The 18,628-nt window shown below is 39.1% G+C and overlaps 1 protein-coding gene and 1 pseudogene across 1 annotated transcript; one reads left to right on the top strand and one right to left on the bottom strand.

Annotated features, from left to right (window-relative positions):
• Positions 1-530: 530 nt before the first annotated feature.
• On the bottom strand, positions 531-3,088 carry LOC111333759 (uncharacterized). Its single transcript, XM_088741506.1, has 3 exons — positions 2,786-3,088; positions 1,431-1,488; positions 531-1,123 (listed from the first exon to the last, which is right to left on the bottom strand). Exons 1-3 carry the CDS (start codon positions 3,086-3,088, stop codon positions 546-548), a joined length of 939 nt encoding a protein of 312 aa, XP_088597632.1. The 3' UTR covers positions 531-545.
• Positions 3,089-15,151: 12,063 nt separating this feature from the next.
• On the top strand, positions 15,152-16,147 carry LOC111333758 (low molecular weight phosphotyrosine protein phosphatase pseudogene; annotated as a pseudogene).
• The last annotated feature ends 2,481 nt before the right edge of the window (positions 16,148-18,628 follow it).

Genomic DNA, 18,628 nt, shown 5'->3' with positions numbered 1-18,628 from the left:
TCTGGGTCGGTTGCGTTGCATACGATCACGTGGCAGTGAACAAATACGAACGAGTCGGTGCCAATGAATTTAGCGGTTTCAAGGCAAAACCGCTGCAAGTTGATCGAGGGTGCAGGATGGTAGACCACGGAGGGATAATTTACACATCTAAGAAGAAAAGTTCCAAGTTATAATACAGCCAAACACAGAAAAACTGTCAAACAAAGCAACCGTTTTCAACCAATGCTATCCTTTTTCTACGTTCAAGCTGATTACACCTTGGCCCATTTGGACCACACAACGCGAGAGGAAGAAGAGGAAGAGAATAAGTAAACGCACACTGTGTCGTTAAACTCATTGGATTGTATCACATTATATTGCGTTTCCGCAATACGCCTAATTTATGGAGAAAGTCTTGCATGCAGCATCACAAGCGTTGGAAGATTACCGATTTTGTTTAGGGCCAGATTTTAGAAGGTTTGCGATGCTTACATAATTAAAAGTAGTCTGACTCGAACTTGAATTCTAACGGCCGCAGCAAGAAATAATATGATCAAGTACTTGACTTACCCTATCGAAATAAACTCATACCTCGGTGCGTTTTCTCGTTTACGGGTGGGCGTGGTATAACATTGATAAGCAATAATTGACAGTCGCTTATCAGTTATCACCGATACCTCCAAGAAAAGACGTTTCTGCGCCACAAAAAGAGGAAAATCCTTTTCCTTGTAAGGAATCCCAAATTTCTTGTGAGGAAACATATTCAAAACGAGTCTAAAGTTCTCTTCCCCTTCTTCACTAATTATAACTTTTCTGTTGACTGCTCTCCAACCAACCGATGACACCACACCATGACTGAAATAAACACAGCTGAACTTTATTTTCAATTCACGTATCATGGCTTTTTTGGAAACTGTGGGAACTTTCAAGACCATATTGGAGTAAAGGACAGCTGTAGTCGTGTGCTTGCGTGTAGTTTTACACCCGGTTAGCGATGTTGTTAGACTGTAATAATTGTCGTCTTCCTCAGCTTTGCATTTCGTGTCCAGGAGTCGGAGATGCTCACGGTTGATACCAGGAAGGAGGGTATTAGGAACTTGTATTGTCATGTTGTTACGATTGCATTGTAACTTCGCTGAGGGATCTATATTTCATTCATTAAGTCAGTGTTATTGTTTTGGACAAACACGGTCTTATGATTTGTAAGTAGAAAAGCGATGTAATCACGTGTCCTGAATTTGCATTCTCTCGCTCCTAATGCCCAAGATGTTAGATTTGGTGCAAACAAGTGCTAACCGAATTTCAACTATATACTTTTGGTCGCTTATAGATCAGCTAGTCTGTCAGTTTGTCGATCGTTACTTTGGTCAATCCTTCTATCAGTGTTCATTCGGTAGGTCGGTAGGTCAGTCAATAGCCAATAAGACATACACATCAAGTGGCTGTCATACCTAAGCAACCGTAGAGCTCCATCCGCAGTGAAACATGGACAGACCATTCAGTCTTAATCTGATAAAACGTGCCTTGATCGGAGGGTATAAATGGTAGTACACAATACTGTCCGTGTCTTTATTTCCTTCAAAGACCTAACGATGAAAATTAATAAGAGAATAATTAGAGCAGAAACGAATGCAAGGAAGCAGTGTTTAAACAATGATTTATACATTTTGCCAGACCTAAAAGCGGAGCCTTACTTTTCTTTACCTTATTAGATTTTCTAACCATCGGTGGGAAAGTTTTTTACCACGGGTGGCGAAGAGGGAGGGACTGGGGGATGGGGAAGTGGGATATTGCCGTGGTAGAGAAAAACACAGTAATTTAAAGGTGCTTAACATTAATTAGACCGTAGGCGTATTTTTCCTTTTTCTTTTACAAAACAAGTACGATGTTTGATGTCATTTGTTGGGTTCAGCACGAAAATGGCAATAACCACGACTGGGGACCGAGATCAATTCATAAATTAAAAGAGGAGGGTACTTTGCATTATCAGTCTTCGTTGGAGGGGTCTGTGCATTTACAAATGTGAGGATTCGTGCCTCGTTTTCCCCGCCTCGCTTCTTGTTTTTCCTTCTTTTCCCGTGACTTTTTATCAAAACCCTGTCTACCTACAGTTAAAATTAATGCACTATCTTTTGCTGTAATAGCCAACGAAAGACCAAGAGAATTCGCTAAGGAACGGCAAAATTCGTAACGACATTCGCCATCAAATCAAGTCAGAGCCCAGAGTCCTTGTGCACCGTTATCTTCTGAACGAGGTCGAAAAAGAGTAACTCGGATTGTGGATATGCGTTTTGCTCAGCAGCCATGTTGCATGGCAGGAACAATAGATTATTTTTCCCATGGGAAAAGTTTTCTTTCTTATGCAGATTATTTTCATTATTCCTGCCATGCGACATGGCTGCCATGCAAAACCTCTATTGGAAACACATGGTAAAAGAGAAATCTTGCGCCTTGTAGTGTTGGACAGTTGTAGCTGATAACAACACAATAATAGTCTCTCATTTCTATACTTTATTATCTGTTAAACTACGCTTTGTGCATGTTGCTAGCTCCGCTATTCTAGCTCATACAGCTTGGGCTGTGGGTTAAAAAAAATTTCACTGCCATGTGGGATGGAAACAAATGTTTACACGCCTGGTTGTTCTTTCTTTTCCCTTCTCATTTTACCAAAATCCTTTCTCTTCAAGGCTTAAACTTAATGCGGGCCCAATACTTATACTAATCTAAAGATTAGTATAAACCTTACCTCTTTAGGGCCATCGAGGTGTTCCAAAAAGAATAAAGAGAAACTTAACGACAGCCTTACCTTTGGCGAACTCTGGTCGGATTCTCCGTAATAGTGAAAGTTCACTCCATCGTCGCTGTACTGCAGTTTGAATTTAGTCACCCACTGGCTGTAACCATTTTTCCCTTGTGTCGCTATTCCTTTCACCACAGTGTACTTGGTAAGATCCACTTGAATCCACGAATTAACAGCGATGCCTGCTGACCATCCTCCCTGCTGTTTTCTAGCTGCCTTGAAGTTCAATCTTCCAAACTTTGCAGCATGTCGAACGCTATATTCTGAGGAGGCGGTGATTTGAGCATCCTTTATCCGTCCGTTCTCCATACCTAGAGGTGTTGAACACCCTACAAACAAAGAGAGAAGGAGCTGAGGATATTTTTGATTAAATTTATATTGAAAAGTAGAATGGAAGTGTGATATGCCCCAATCAGATAAAAACGGGGCAAAAAGCCCTCTTCTAACACACTATTGCCCAACGATTCACTTCATTTAACGTTATCCTTGAGAAACAAGACAAGAATTCCCGTCATTCTGTTTGTTGTTTATTTTAAGAATGTTTTCGTTAGTTCGCCCACTCATCAATCGGTCATGATCAGTTTGTCCAGTCAGTCAGTTTTCAGTCAGATATTCAATCGCAGAGTCGATTAGTCTAATAGAGACAGACATACATTTAACAGAGTAATTTTTTCCACACATAAGGCTATGCAGGTGTCACTGATACCCAAACAGCCGTACAGCTCCATCCTGAGTGTTATGTAACCATACCAGGCTTTAGGTCTGAGTCTAGCCTGATGAAACGAGCTTGAATTGACGGGCTTAACTTGTGATAAACAATGCTTTCCTGGTTTCTATTTCCACTGAATTGCTAAAAATACATTGAGACAACATTTCTGATAATAGAATACCATATGAATTCATAATTTCAGAGTACAAGAGTGAACTAAAGCAATTATTTAAAAACCTGATGAAACTTAGTATGACAAACATAAGCACGTTCATTTCTTTGCAGAGTAGAGTATAGCTCAATTGGTTAGAGCGCCGGATTGTGTTGTGCGGGAGGTCGAGGGTTCGAGCCCCGGCCGGACCAATACTCACGATCTTAAAATAATTGAGGAGAATTTGCTACCTTTCTACAACAAGAAATGGATAGATATTCTAGTCTTGTCGGATAAGGATGAATCAACCACAGGCCCCGTCTCCTGCAGGGTTAGGGGTAGGAGACGTTAATTTCCCGCGCACGAGATTACTGTGAGGTGGATGTCCTCCCCTGGGGTGGGATGGGTGGTTGTTGGCCCTGAAAAGCCCTTACGGGGAGTGGTCAATTAACCTATGTATGTATGTATGTATGTATGTATGTATGTATGTATGTATGGATATTAAACCCAGCTTACATGAGAGAAAAGTTAATGGTCCGCCGACTTATGGCGAAACCCACAAAGAAACTTTTGAACACGGTATAAAAAGTAAGATGGGAAAAAACAGTCTTAATTGCCTTTTTTCAAAACTTGTAAATTTTTATTATGTAATCAATAATTAGATTTTTAAACAGGTCTTTCTTGCCTTTCTCTTTTCAAATCTGTAAGTAATTAAATCTGAATAGCCACTCAGTGAAGAATTAATAAAGATACTGCTCTACTGCCGTGTCAGGAGGGTCTCAATTCTCAATGTGGGGGGGGGGGGTGATGTTGACGCTTGACGGTTAAATTTTTAGGTCATTTGACGGTTGACGGTAAATGTTTTTGGAATCTCGTCCATAAAACGAACTAAACGCGCGAATTTGGCGCTGTTAAATTCGGAACTGTTTATAGATAACTAGAAGTTAAAGGACTTACATAAACGAATTTTTGTGAACAACAGAACTTGAACCCAATTAGGGCAATCGTTTAGTTCTTAATTAAGGATGCCTGAGATATTTGACGGCTAAGATTGGTTTACTTATTTGACGGTTGACGGTAAAGATATTGCGTTTCTAGCGGTTGAGGGTTAACATTTTGGCCATTTAACGGCTGACGGTTAAACCCATTGAGACCCTCTGTCAGTAGCCCACTTGCGAATCTTTTTCAAATTTGCATGCGAAATAACTGGCGCTAAAATACAGCACCAAAACGAGGCGCAATTTTTATAGGTCTTTTTGTCTTCGAGATTAATGAATAAGTAGCATAAAATGTATCATTGTTCAGTCGCTTAATAATGGGAATCATAATTAGCGGAATAATCTATCATACTTTGTGTTTCGTATGAAATATACGGCTAGGAGTTTGGTTGAAATTTTCAAGTGTCGTTGAAAGGACAAAAAGTTATTGGACGAATCATTGCAAGCTAAAGATGGCAAACCAATCCTATCGATGTATAATGCCCACTCACTACAGATTCATACAAGAAAACTTTAAACTGTAGAAGTAGAGAAAGCCAGGAGTCTGCTCTTTCAACGATTTTGCGGGTGAACGAGCAAGAATATTACAATATACAAAAGCTCTCTAAAAAAGTTTAGAACGTCAGTGAGACGAAACGCGTCGAAGAATAAAGAGGTTTTACAATTACTGTTCGCGGAGTCTTGCATACTAGTTTAGTTTTAAAAAATTGTGAAAACCAAGTAAGCTTTTGAAGGATCGTAAATTCTCCTCGGTTGCAAACGAAACAATTGCAAATGTAATGGTTCATGATGCCAGTGCATTTGGATTAGGCAGATGGCTTTTATTGGTGATTGGGTTCTCTTCGATAACCTTTCTGCAGTTTTCCACACTTTTCACCAACGTTGTTTGTTTCATTGCCATGGCTTTGTTTCACAAATCAACGATTGATCTCAAAATTTGCAACCCCATCATTATACTTGCAAAATGGGACACACTGCTGAGTTTTTGTTTTTGAAGATGGTTTATGACGATTAGAGGTTGACATGAGATCTGTTCACAGTCTTCACGAAGGATGCGAAATAGATCAATGAGTAAGTTAAGATTAAAATACGCTGAATAATGTTAAATTTGAAATCTATTCTTCGCTTTTCTTTTAGATCTATCTACCTTACTATTCGGATGTTCCTCTTTTAATATTTCTGGGGGCTGCGTCGTACTCAGTTGGACTCCTCTCGCGCAATTTGATATCACAATCCAACAGAAAGGTTGTCAAAATATATATCCAATTTTCTTTATTTCATGTGATGCACGATCCTCGCAGTAGAGAGCGCTATTCATGCACTAGCGAGAATCAGACCTGAGATAAAATCAGGCCTATACGGGATTCGAACCACTGACCTCTGCGATACTAGTGCAGCGCTCTACCAATTGAGCTAACAAGCCTTTAGAAAATAGATTTCTGTTCATTACGCTAAATCCTTTTGCAATATCTTTCTTTATCTCGTTTACTATGGTGAATCTTTGAGTCTCCTTCATCTAAAACTCTTAATGAGCCGATGCTAATGACGACCTAAACGAAACAGTCAATAGTTTGAACCTGGAGGTAACTTTAATCGTATGATCGTAAGGACGAGAGAAGTCCTCGAAGGGATGTTGTCGGTGGTAGAGACTGACCTTTCGCAACCATAACGGAAATCATCATCAAACTAAAATGACTGAGATACCCAAATAAAGATAATTAAGCAAAAATGAGAAATATACCTTCTGCATGCAACTGTTTCTTGTTGATACCAGTAAAGGCTAGCTTTTATAAGCTTTCATAGGACCTCCTAACATTTGAATATAATAATATTAATGCGTAAAGGGCTTGATCCATTTTCAAATTTTATACAGTTCTTGTGCATGAATCGCTACAAGAATAAATTCGATTTAACTTAAGAAGACCTGAAAAAAATTCAGGCCTGTACGGGATTCGAACCCATGACCTCTGCGATGCCAGTGCAGATATACACTATCGTTGGGCATGAGTAATCATGCTAGCTGACTGACCTGGCATATCAAACATTTGTCGTTTGAACTCTAACCCAAGCACTTTTACACAAGTCCCACAAATGAGTAACAGCGTACTCTATGCTTCCGATCAACCAAATCAACCCCTAGCTACGTAAGATAAAAGAAAAAGTTTTGTGAGGGTTCAAGGCATGATCAAAAGACAAACTAAGCAAGACAACCCCAGTTGACAAGGTTAAATGAGATAGTCACAAAATGGAAACTCATCACGAAGGCTTAAACCTAAATAGAACTTCAGACTTCAAATTTATATAGTACTTAACTGAATGCCAAATGCAAACGAATGACTAAATTATACTGTCCTAACTAAACAATTCATGGTAAATAAACCTTTGGATGTTGAGCATCGCATTTTGACGAGGAGTAAGATTAAAGTGCACCTACACCCAAAAAATTTTTTTCGCTTAACGAAGTAAGCTTATTTTTTTGAGTATTTCTGCGCAAAAATTTTTTTATTTGCTCAAATCTTCAATTTTCTATGCCCAGTCAAAATACGGAAAATCGGCCGCCATCTTGCCCCACGACCGAGTTTAAAGAAGAATGGCTCTAGCGGGTAATGTGACGTCAAATCGAGAACACGAAAGTCTGCATCTCACACATTTTCACTTGTTTGGGAAGATTGTCGTCAATATCGTCCGAAATATGCCGACTAGGTGTGTTGTATGAAGATTGTATGGAGCGCGATACCCTCTTGCAAATTTCGCACGTTGCTACATCCTTCTACAACACACTTAGTCGGCATATTTTCGGACAATTATCGACTACAACCTTCCCAAACAAGTGAAAATGTGTGAAAAGCAGACTTTCGTGTTCTCGATTTGACGTCACATTACCCGCTAGAGCCATTCTTCTTTAAACTCGGTCGTGGGGCAAGATGGCGGCCGATTTTCCGTATTTTGACTGGGCATAGAAAATTGAAGATTTGAGCAAATAAAAAAATTTTTGCGCAGAAATACTCAAAAAAATAAGCTTACTTCGTTAAGCGAAAAAAATTTTTTGGGTGTAGGTGCACTTTAATTTCACCGTTGCTTAAATAGTGCTGCTCACTGCGAAGATCGTTCTCATATGCGTTTCTGTAACCGCAGTTCAAATATACGATTTCTGATATATTCCTAGCATTTGATAGCGTATATATAAGTATGTAATTAAAGCTTACTCGGTTGACAGAGTTCGTTCATTAGAGGAAGCGGGTGTTTAGCAGCACAGGTTAGTAAGAAGTATTCAGTGAAAATCCGCGTGAGAGTCTAAGAGATTAACCAGAGTTATACATAGTGAAGCCTTTGATTCAAATAATAATGGCCCTCGAAGGTAAGTAAACAAGATCAGTGCAATTGAGTCGAGAAAACAGTTTACTTTTGGTGAGCTCTGTCCTGGTTCTTTGTACTGAACAAAAGGTTACTCCATCCTCCGGGCTGTATAGAAGCTCGTATGAAGTTACCCACTGGGCCGGTAATCACTTCTTCCTTGTGTGGCAATCCCTGTCACAACACTGTGTCTACCAAGATCCACCTGGGGCCACTTATATACATTATTTGCGCCTGCTGACCATCCTCGTCATATGCCTCCACCTCACTTGAAGTTCAGCCTTCCCTGGACTACAGCAATGATCCCACCATATTCCGAAGAGGCAGTGATCTGAGTGTCCCTTATCTGTCAGTTCTCCATACCCATTGCTTCGGAACATGCTTTATACAAGAAAAAGAAAAATACTTCAGGGCAGGATGACACAACCAATATGATTCATTTACTTCAAAAACCTACCTCAAAAATTGACCCATAGACTGACCAATAAATATTTCGGTACCTTTGATAAAATTTCTTGAAACGGTCATTTCAAAACAAATGCGGCTCTTAATAAACTGCCATATCACAAAATCAAATAAACTTTCAGACAACTGCCACCGTAAAACCGGTTAGCTTTCTCCGTGAACTGCCTGCATAGAGTCAATGTAACCTTTGCAAAAACCTGTCATCACAAACTCAACATACACAGCTGAAACGGTGTCTTAAAAAAAAAAAACAGAAGGCGAAAAAGGAATGAATTGAAATATAAAATTATACAGGATTTAAAAAGTTTATAAAATGATCTCCACAGCAATTTTCATAGAATTTCAATTAGAGGGTTCTTTTAAACTTCTTGAGAGCATTAGATGTTTGTTTAGAAATGTCGAAAGATGACTAAAAAAGTTTGCTGGTTTTCTAGATGGCAAAGTATTTGAACTTACCATGAGAACACTTTTTCCTCATTTTTAAGTTTAATCTAACAGTCGTTGAAATGTGCGATTTTCTAATGTGCGTGCGCTCGGAAAATTTTCAGTTCAAAAAGGAAAAAAGCAGACAGCCCCTTCTAATCTTCAGCACAGCGTTCTTCGACCATTAAGTGATCTTTATCAGTTGTGAGTAACTTGGCATGAAAATAATGATAAAGAAAGATAAGAAAAATGATAACGCAGACAGAGCAATGCGCTACAGAGTATGGCTTGAACGATACTTCTGCGTCGGCTTGTTTGAGCTGCGTCTTACTCAATGTACATAGAAATAATGGGGTAATTTGTCGTTTAGAAACGTAGAGGCATCCACAGCTTGTCAAAACATGGAAGAAAATCACGCATGATCTTCGCTGTATGACAACTGTAAATTTTTAAACAGTGATAAAGATATCAATTTGAAGAAAAACAGATGAGACCCATTGATGTCGTCCTGTTTTTGATGCGATGATCCAGGCATTAACTAGTCTTATCAGTTTCAGTCTCCTGGGGTCAACCAAGAGACAATTAAATAAATTGCAAGGTAGTAAAGAAATAATTACCCTATATAGAAAGAGTTGTAACTAGCTAATTGTGCATTGGATTGAATAAATTCAAAGGAATTTATATCGTTGTAAAACCAATTCCCTTAAATATTTGTCGGAGCAAAGTCTTTCGACTTAAATTGCTCTCCAGGCAAGTCACCGGTTTAAAGAGTTAGAATAATAGGCCTTTTCCTACGGCTGTTCCGAAAACGCAGAGTACGGAGTGGGGAGTGCGGAGTGCGGAGTCTGAAAAAAAAAATTAAAAAAAAAAAAAACATGAAAAGAATAATTAAATACATAAATAAACTAGAAATAGAAATTTAATAAATAAAAATAATAATTATTAAAAAATTCACGCCGCCTGAAGTGGACTGTTTATATGGTAAATTTAACCCAAGATTTTCATAGTTAGCGGTTCACTTTTACCTTGAGTTAGCAGTTCACTTTTACCTCTTATTACCAGCTTTAAATGAATATATTAAGTACGTTTATCCCCGTCACATGCCTTTCCATGTCAATTGATTGAATGCCTGGGCTAGAGGAGACAACTTATCCCCAACCTCTTCCTGGCGTTCGGTTAGTTGGGTCATAGCCCTGAAAACGGTGAGCGAAAAAATCGGGAAAAAGTGCTTTTTTTACTCTGTTTTGCGTTAAAAGCCTTCAAGTACTGTGTACCAACTTAACTTTATTTCCTGCTTGAAATCAGTAGTTTTCTTCCGGAGAAGATATTAGATTCTAGCAGAAAAAAAAAAAGAAAAAAGAAATACATGGTCGCAGTCATGGAAAATCTTCATTTTGCTACCACCGCAAGGAGAACGCTTGATGTTGAATCGACCAACCAAGATGAACTCTTCCTATTCAGGCGGTCTAACGGATAAAGAGGGCGCCTTTCACCTGGAAAGTGTTACACAACTGAGAATTCCTGCGAACCGTTAAATAACTGCGCACTGACTGTTCGACTGGACCCGACCAATTGCCACCCCGGTTCGTAAAGCTGGTGGCTAGATACTTGGCCGGCCCACTCACAACTATTATCAATAACTGTATTTCAAAGTTGTACTTCCCGCATGCCTGGAAACTCCCGCGTATCAGCCCCTTTCCAAAAGTTGATACGCCTGTCTCGGAAGATCACTTGTGTCCAGTGTCGATTCTTTCCGTACTTTCTAAGGTATTTGAGAAGCTCGTTGCTTCTCAAATGACTGATTTCTGCACTAGAGAACCTCTCCTTAGAGACGCCATCTCGAGCTTTCGTAAGGGGCATTCGACCTCTACGGTACTCTTAGGTATAAGGGACGACCTATTGAGTGCCATGAAAAGGAAAGAGGTGAGTCTTATGGTACTAGCAGACTTTTCGAAAGCATTTGATACCGTTTGTTTTAAAACGGTGATGACCAAGTTGTATCACCTCGGTTTTTCAAAACATGTCCTCGAATGGCTGGCTAATTATCTATGTGGCAGGAGACATTACGTTCAAATTGATGATTGCAAATCGTCACCCGTGCTCTCCGAATTTGGAATCCCCCAAGGCTCAATCCTTGGACCGATGTTGTTCAATCTCTACGTTGCGGATCTCCAAGACATTCTTGCACCTACAATCAAAAGTTTCCAATATGCCGATGATAGAACATTATACTCTAGCTGTTCTACAACGCAGATCACATCTCAAACGGAAAGCATGAATGCAACCCTGGCAGGCCTCGGCGCCTGGTCAAATGATTCAAACCTGGTCCTGAGTTCTAAGAAAATCAAGACCATTCTTATCTCAACTCCACAGATGGTTCATGTACATTCTCTCGGAAATCGAGAGTTGAGATTAGGAATCTCCGGTAAACCACTGGAACGTATAAATGTTACAAAACTCCTGGCAGTACACATTGACTCGAATCTTAAATGGGAATTTCATATCAGTTCTATTCTTAAATCTTGTTATGCGACTCTGAGAACCTTAAGAAAAATATGGAACTTTACTAATTTTAAACTACGGAAACATTTGGTAGAAACATTAATTCTGTCTAAAATAAGCTACTGTGACGTTTTTTATCCACTACCAAAATTCCTCTCAGCTAGACTACAAAGGCTCCAGTTCGCTATGGCTAGTTTTGTCACTTGTAAATACGTAAAAAATATATCTACCATTTTGGATCTTGACTGGCTACCTATCCTGGAGCTAAGGGACTACTCGCTACTAAAGACTACTTTTAAAGCAATGTATTCTGATAACTGGCCCTCCCATTTAAATTTGCAAGTCCTTAAACCGGTTAGGCATCTCCGTTTCAGTGTTCAGTGCTCCAAGGCTTTATGTTCCATTTGTACAAGGCACCTTTCAGCATTCAGCCGCTATAATTTTTAACGAATTGCCAGAAAATATAAGGAATTGTACAGATTTAAAGAATACTGCAGGCTCTGCAAGGCGTTCTTAAAGGCGCGCGCCTTGTCTTCCTTGTAAAGATATAGAAACAACCACCACCACCAACCAAAATATTCTACATAACTACTTTCATGTATAGTATTTATTACAATTTAGTTAGTCATTATAATTTAGTTTTAATATTAAATATTAGTATCGTAGGCCTTCACAGATGAAGAGCCACACCTTTTATGTAGATATACTGTGAATAAACTACAATTTCCATAAAATCCTCTACAATACAAAATATTAACAGCGTAAAAAACGATCCAAAGTAACTCACTTTCGGCTCACATCTACTCCTTTTTTTTAATGTCAAAGCGTCTGGAAAACTATAAATAACGGAGTCAAACCTAAACAGATTCAAAGTCTAATAATCTGATAAGTAAAAGCATATCTAAAACTATACAGAGAAGAGAACGGTGAATGGCAAATCTATACTTTGAATAAAGTGTTATTATTATCATTTATTATTATTATTATTAGTTATTATATGCCTCGGAGAAATCATTTTGAAAGATGAGTAGTGTTTTTAGGTGGTTGTTCCAAGATTATTCACCATGAAGTTAAAACTGATGAAACAAATGAGAATTTAGCAAATTAAGCGAGGTTAGAGGTAATTTCTCGGTTACACCGGTTTATTATCCAACTGCTACTTCGTTAAGTACAAATAACGCCTAAAACGCGTATGGGTATAAACATGTCGTGGTATTTGTACTTCAGAGAACCCCATAGACAGGTTTTCTCGCATCGCGCAAGCGAAGAATTGGATTGAAGGTACGAAAAAGAATGGCGGGCAATTGAAATTACTTTTCTGACGACGAAGAGTTGGAATGGCTGGTGAATATTGATCCAAGTTTATTACTAGATAAATCGAACGAAGAAGATCAGTTAGACGATAATGAAATTTCATTCATGGAAGAAAATAGAAACAACAACACGACAAATAATTCTGTTCCGCTTCGCATACTTTGCCACGCACTCCCCGTAAATAAATATCCGCGAACTTCGCCCTACTGAAATAACAATTTGGTGTGTTGGATAATAAATCTCTTATTTAAGTAATTTGTTTTGTAGTGTCGCTGAGTATTTTTACTCGTTGTTTGTATTTTGACTCGCCATACGTGCTTGTCAAAATACGGCACAAAAAAACGCTTAATAAGTTATATTTATTAACGAGTCCGTACCTAGAACGTCCTCGTTTATAATTTAGTAAAACAAGACTTTGATCCACAAAGCTATTTCTACAGTAACCCAATCCGCACTCCCTAATCACAACCGTAGCTTTCGTCGTAGAGTGTCTTCAAAATTGGTGTAGCACTAAACTGAGGTGTTGACATAAATTTCGAGTGACACGACTTGCTGCACCGCAGACTATCAAAACTGTCAACAGTGTTGCTAACGGCTGAGGAATTCGATAATTCTCATGTTACATTCAAATTTGTAGTGAAGGAACTTCTAACCAATCTAAACCATATTATTCCTCTGATTTTACTCAATCACTATTATGTCCGAGATCATAACAACAGTTCATGAAGCGACTGTTGGATAGATTGTGGATAAAGGTAGGGATAAAGCAGCGGAATGCACCGCAGATAGTCTGAATTTTTTGCAATGTATCGATTTAAACAATTATCAAAAATCTTTATGACTTGCTTTTACGTACTTCTTTTTTACATGATCTCGACGAACTTTGAGTACAACTCTTGCTCGGCCACGGATGAGAAATATACCTACTCACCCCTCCCTACATGTTGATAATCGACAAAAACTAGTCGATAAAACGGTCCACAAAACGGTCCACAAAATGGTTCACAAAATAGTCCAAGATCCGGAATCCATTAGTTCAGTCCACAAATAAATTTTTCAGTAAATAGTATGTGATCAAACTGCCGGCCAAACTAACTGTCCATGGCAGGTTTCAACCTCTCTCCGCCCTGGTCCACGGTCACTGTTCACGGTTCGGAGGGGGGGGGGTGTGGCCTCGACCTCGCAGCACTTTCCGTACCACCCTCTTCCACCTCCCGTACTTTTGCAACCTTTTGGTCCCAACTCCCGCCTTTCATTATTTTACTCCTCGGCTTCAGGTTTTTATAAATCGATCGCGTTAAATTTTAGCTCTTCGCCAGATGTAGCTTGTAGTCGTGAGCTATGTGAAAGCTGGCTTTAAGGACTTTTATTGCACGTTATTGTTTTGCTGGTTATCACATTTCAAAACTTTTCGGATTTCTTCAAGACGTTGAAATCTTCTGTAAACCTCTGGTCAAGGGTTTACAATTTATTTCAAAACATTGCTCTATTCATTTATACACCAGTAATATGATTCAGTAATGTGATTGACTGATTTCGATAAATGGTATTTGCAGAAACGAGGTCCTTTATGAACTGATTCTTCGTTGCCGCACCCAAAAATACAGAAGTAAGGAAAGCTGATCAATTTATAAAGTCTTTGATGACATTTGACTTGACTCGCTTTGTTTCCTGGCTAATTTCGACTACTACGACTGCTGACACTGTGTAGTTTCATGCTACCTCAATCATTACCTAAAACGATACCGACTTTTAGAGGTATCTAATTACACCAGCCGAGTACAAAGTTACGTTTCGTACGCGAAAACTTTTCTTTAAAGCCTTGGTGGAAGTTAAATAAAATTAAGTCAAAAAGCTTTGCTTTGCTTTTACGAGTATTTTCTGCTTCCCTTTCCGGCCCTCACATAAATCCTGCCTCCCGCCCTGTATCGCCCCTTGTTCTCCCGTGCTCCTGTTCTCCCGTGCTCCTGCCCCCTTGTCCCCTTCTACCGTTAGTGATGTAAGACATTCTCACTCAGTAGATATCTTTAATTTAAAGAGTCTTAGACTTTTCGGTGGTTACATCACTACAGGATACGAAAAATTTGAATAAACCTTGATGTTTATAGCTGGCGTTAGCCGAAAACTTGAAAGGAAGAAGTCAAGATGCTTTCAAGTTGATAAAAATGAATAAAGGCTGATAGTTTCGAAAGAAACTGTTTGGGGCTGCGTCGGTGGGAGTAACGAAATAATTTGGATATATCAACAAAGTTGAAATGGTAAATTGGCCACCGTAATGATTACAAAAGCTGACGTTTCGAGCGTTAGCCCTTCGTCGGAGCGAATAGAGGAATTGTGGGTTGTGTGTGCTTTTAAAGGCAGAAAATGGAGCTACGTCAATGGAGCTTTCAAGTTGGTTGATTCCCAAAGCGCGTGCGCGATGAATAATTAACCATTTTAACAATATGCAAATCAGGGTAAAGGCACATTTCCCCATTCATTCGCCTTGTTGCACTTTAAGATGGCGGATTCTGAATATCGAAAAATCTTGTTCGTTTGTCGTGGGAACACTTGTCGTTCGCCATCCGCTAAAGCCATTTTAAGGCACCTTTTACAAGAACGCGAAGATAGGAACGAATGGGAGATTGACAGTGCTGGAACTCTTGGTTTTCGCGAAGGACTTCTATCGGACGAACGAGGGTTGCAGGTTTTGAAGAAACATGACATTGCCAGCAACCATCGAGCAAGACGAGTAAACGAGGATGATTTTCGTCGTTTCGATGTAATATTGGCCTTTGATGAGAACAATGTACGAGATCTGAATGAAACGTTTAAGCCAAGAGACGGCACTGTGCGAGCGGAGGTAAAATTGTTTGGGACGTACGATCCCAAAGGAGAGTTAATAATACACGATCCTTACTATGGAGATATTTCAGATTATGAAATCATGTTCGATCATGTATATAGATGCTGTGTGGAGTTTTTGAAACAGTGTTAGAGAAAAAAAAAAAAAAAAAAAAGGACTTGCCGGTGTTTCAATCATTGAGTCAATGGTTTTGGCATGTTCGACACACTGAAAGGAAAGGCTAACTTTTGAGGGATTACGACGGGTGTATTGTGAAGCTCTGAATACCACAGCACCGCGAATAATTGGCGAAACATCGGCGCTGCAACGTGTTTTATATCCACGCTTGATTTACTCACACAACTGAACACATATACCTGAAAGAATTGTACATAAAGTCGATTTGTTACCGATCGTCTGAAAGTTTTACTTAAGGTCAATGTGAATAATATCTGGTCAAAATTTTCCAATTTTATTTGCCCTTTAGAAAGAGAAAGCATTTAATTTGTGTGTCTACCAAAACAAAAATTGTTAGATCTTTTGTCATTTTCAGATTCTGTACTTTATAAGCTTTACAGTGATACTAGTTTGTCATGGTTTCTTTGAATTAAAGTTGTGCGCGTAAGACGGTTTTTCTGGAAGGCACACTATTTTTGTTTATAGTATATTAACCTTAATAGGTCCCGTCTTGGACATCGTGCCTCTATGAAACTTTGTCACATCAATTTTCTTCAAACGTTTTTAGCATCTTACGGACCCTTTGCCGCTTCGATGACCTGAATTCATTTTAGAAAATGTGAGTTAGACGACAAGGGTGGTCGATTATTTAACAGCAAGATATTGAAAAAGAAACAAAAACAGCGCCACTAATTTGTTTTGCGTGCAACGAACTTTGAAAACGTAACAAAAAAAAAACCCGCAGGATATAAGACCTCCTTACTAACACAATTTATAATGGTAATTGAAGTGAGTTGAATGCAATTCTCTCTGAAATAAAACGCGACTTTCAAAATTAAATGAGCGCGCTGCGCGAGTTGGCTTTCAAATCGCAAGTATGATTTTGGGTCAAAATTTCTCGGCATGAAACTTAACTACAACGTATTAAACATTTTTGAAATCACAAAATTCAGTCGTCCAACACGATTTTTTGTAGCCTGTACAGTTATAAATAAATAAATAAATAAATAAAGACTGTTTATTAAGACTCATTGCAGCAATGTGCAAAATGGCTGAATTACAGAGCTATTTACAAAACATATAATACTAAAATATAATACAATAAATCCAGTAATACTAAAGGGCATAATTATACAAACCATTAGGTATACTTATGCGTGACAAACTCTTGCGTGACGAACTCTTGCGTGCACTCGGTCCTACAAGTAGGACGCGTGGAGCGGCTAATGCCAGATCTAAGATTATAATTATGCACAACCTCTTCCTGTTTATTTTGTTGATCCAGTATATTGAGCTGGTTTCTAAAAGTTGCAAAAACTGTCCCTCATTTTCCCGAAATTTGATTGGTTTCTTCTAACAAGCCTTAAAATTTGATTGGTTGTGTTTTAGTAAAGCGGGATTCCTGAGATAACGATACGATTTAGAACATAAAATGGTGCGACTGTGAATAAATCGCATCGGCGAGAGCCAAGATAAGATTGCAAGGATCACAAGTGATTTTGACTGGATATAATCTATAAATACCACATCATATTAAAGTACATTGCCTCAGCAACATTTTTATGCCAATGAAGCAGAATATTAAAACTTCAAATAACATGGTTTTTTTAACTTTTAACGTGTCGAGCGTAAACCCTTCCACTTACCCTTCATTCATGTTTTATCTAAATATCAGGCAGCGAGTATTGGACGAACCATCTGTCATGTGTCCCGAGGATGACGCTATATTAAAAATGTGAGGCCGGTGATTTTTTTTAATGCAGAAAGGCCTTTTTCTTATTAGTTCCAATAACATCCTCGGAGACCCAGGGGCTGTGGGTCGATTTCAAGTTAGGGCAGGAAGAGCCCCTGGGGACATTGTTTTACAAGACTAGTTCCAAACGGTCGCAGTCGTTCAGCCATCTGATTGGTGCCAGAAAATCTTTGCGTTTTTCTGCCCAATCAGAGTGAAGTGTGCTTTAGAGTCCTTTCGTGTGTTTTAACACGGACATATACTAGTAGCTCAGTTGCTAGCTATGTTTGTTTGGATCGTGCGACGGATATTTGCTTGAGGTGAAAAGTTTCAGTCTCAGCACACAATGTAAGAGAAATCGATCAGATTGTCCGCGAAAATCTTACCGGAAATTATACTGAATACTTTCGCAGATATCATTAGAGAACATGTTTTAAAGTTTGCGAGGTTTGTATACAAGACGATGGTTGCAGTCATTGATATGTCGCTTTAAACGTTAAACGACATTTAAGCTTAAAATCTGTCTAGATTTGTTGCATAATTTTCTGTGACTGAAACTTTGCCAATCCCGTGAAGTTATTTCGTCGCACAGGCCACGCAGGTATGTCGAGCAACTTGCGCTTTCGCCCACGTAGCTTTCTGCTTTCTGTGCGCGCCAAAATCTAATCTTCGCTTTGTAGTAAACTCGTTCACAATACGGCCAAGGTTGCAGGGAACGTTAAGTTCGTGGACGACCTCCAGCAGGCGCTAAGAGAAAGCTTAGGTGCGTTTCCGGTTAGCTAATTAAAATCTGAACAAAAACTAATTAACGAGAACATATATGTGCACGATCCTTCGCAGTAAAGCACTATTTAAGCAATAGTGAAAATCAGACCTGAAAAAAATTCAGGCCTGTACTGGATTCGAACCGCTGACCTCTGCGATACTAGTGCAGCGCGAATGAGAACATCGTGGGAAGGAGAGATTTTTTCGGGCAGTTACCGAAGGGGTTTGGAAAGAGTTTAATCTTTCAACTGCTGCCTCGAGTGTTGAAATTCTTGAGCTAGGAAGGCCACGGATTCTCCTCTAGTCCCTTTGATCATTGGGAATCGATCCGATGCTGCTTTAAATGGGAAAAACAAAACCAATGACCAAGAAATAATGGATGGAAAGGGCGGGTTTGCTTTATTGCAAATGTCAGCTTAGTAGTACAGGGTCATC

The sequence above is a fragment of the Stylophora pistillata genome, chromosome 12 (genome assembly GCF_964205215.1).
Source record: "Stylophora pistillata chromosome 12, jaStyPist1.2, whole genome shotgun sequence".
In the NCBI taxonomy this organism is placed as follows: Eukaryota; Metazoa; Cnidaria; class Anthozoa; order Scleractinia; family Pocilloporidae; genus Stylophora; species Stylophora pistillata.
This window is presented reverse-complemented; position numbering and strand designations above follow the sequence as displayed.

Bases quoted from the DNA above. Each gene is read 5' to 3' on its own strand.
- LOC111333759 (XM_088741506.1), bottom strand. From the start codon at position 3,088: ATGGAGAACGGACGGATAAAGGATGCTCAAATCACCGCCTCCTCAGAA. The intron at 1,489-2,785 runs GTAAGGCTGTCG...ACGTTTTATCAG, and splicing joins CCGACCAGAGTTCGCCAAAG to ATTAAGACTGAATGGTCTGT. The intron at 1,124-1,430 runs GTATGACAGCCA...AATGAAATATAG, and splicing joins GGAGCTCTACGGTTGCTTAG to ATCCCTCAGCGAAGTTACAA.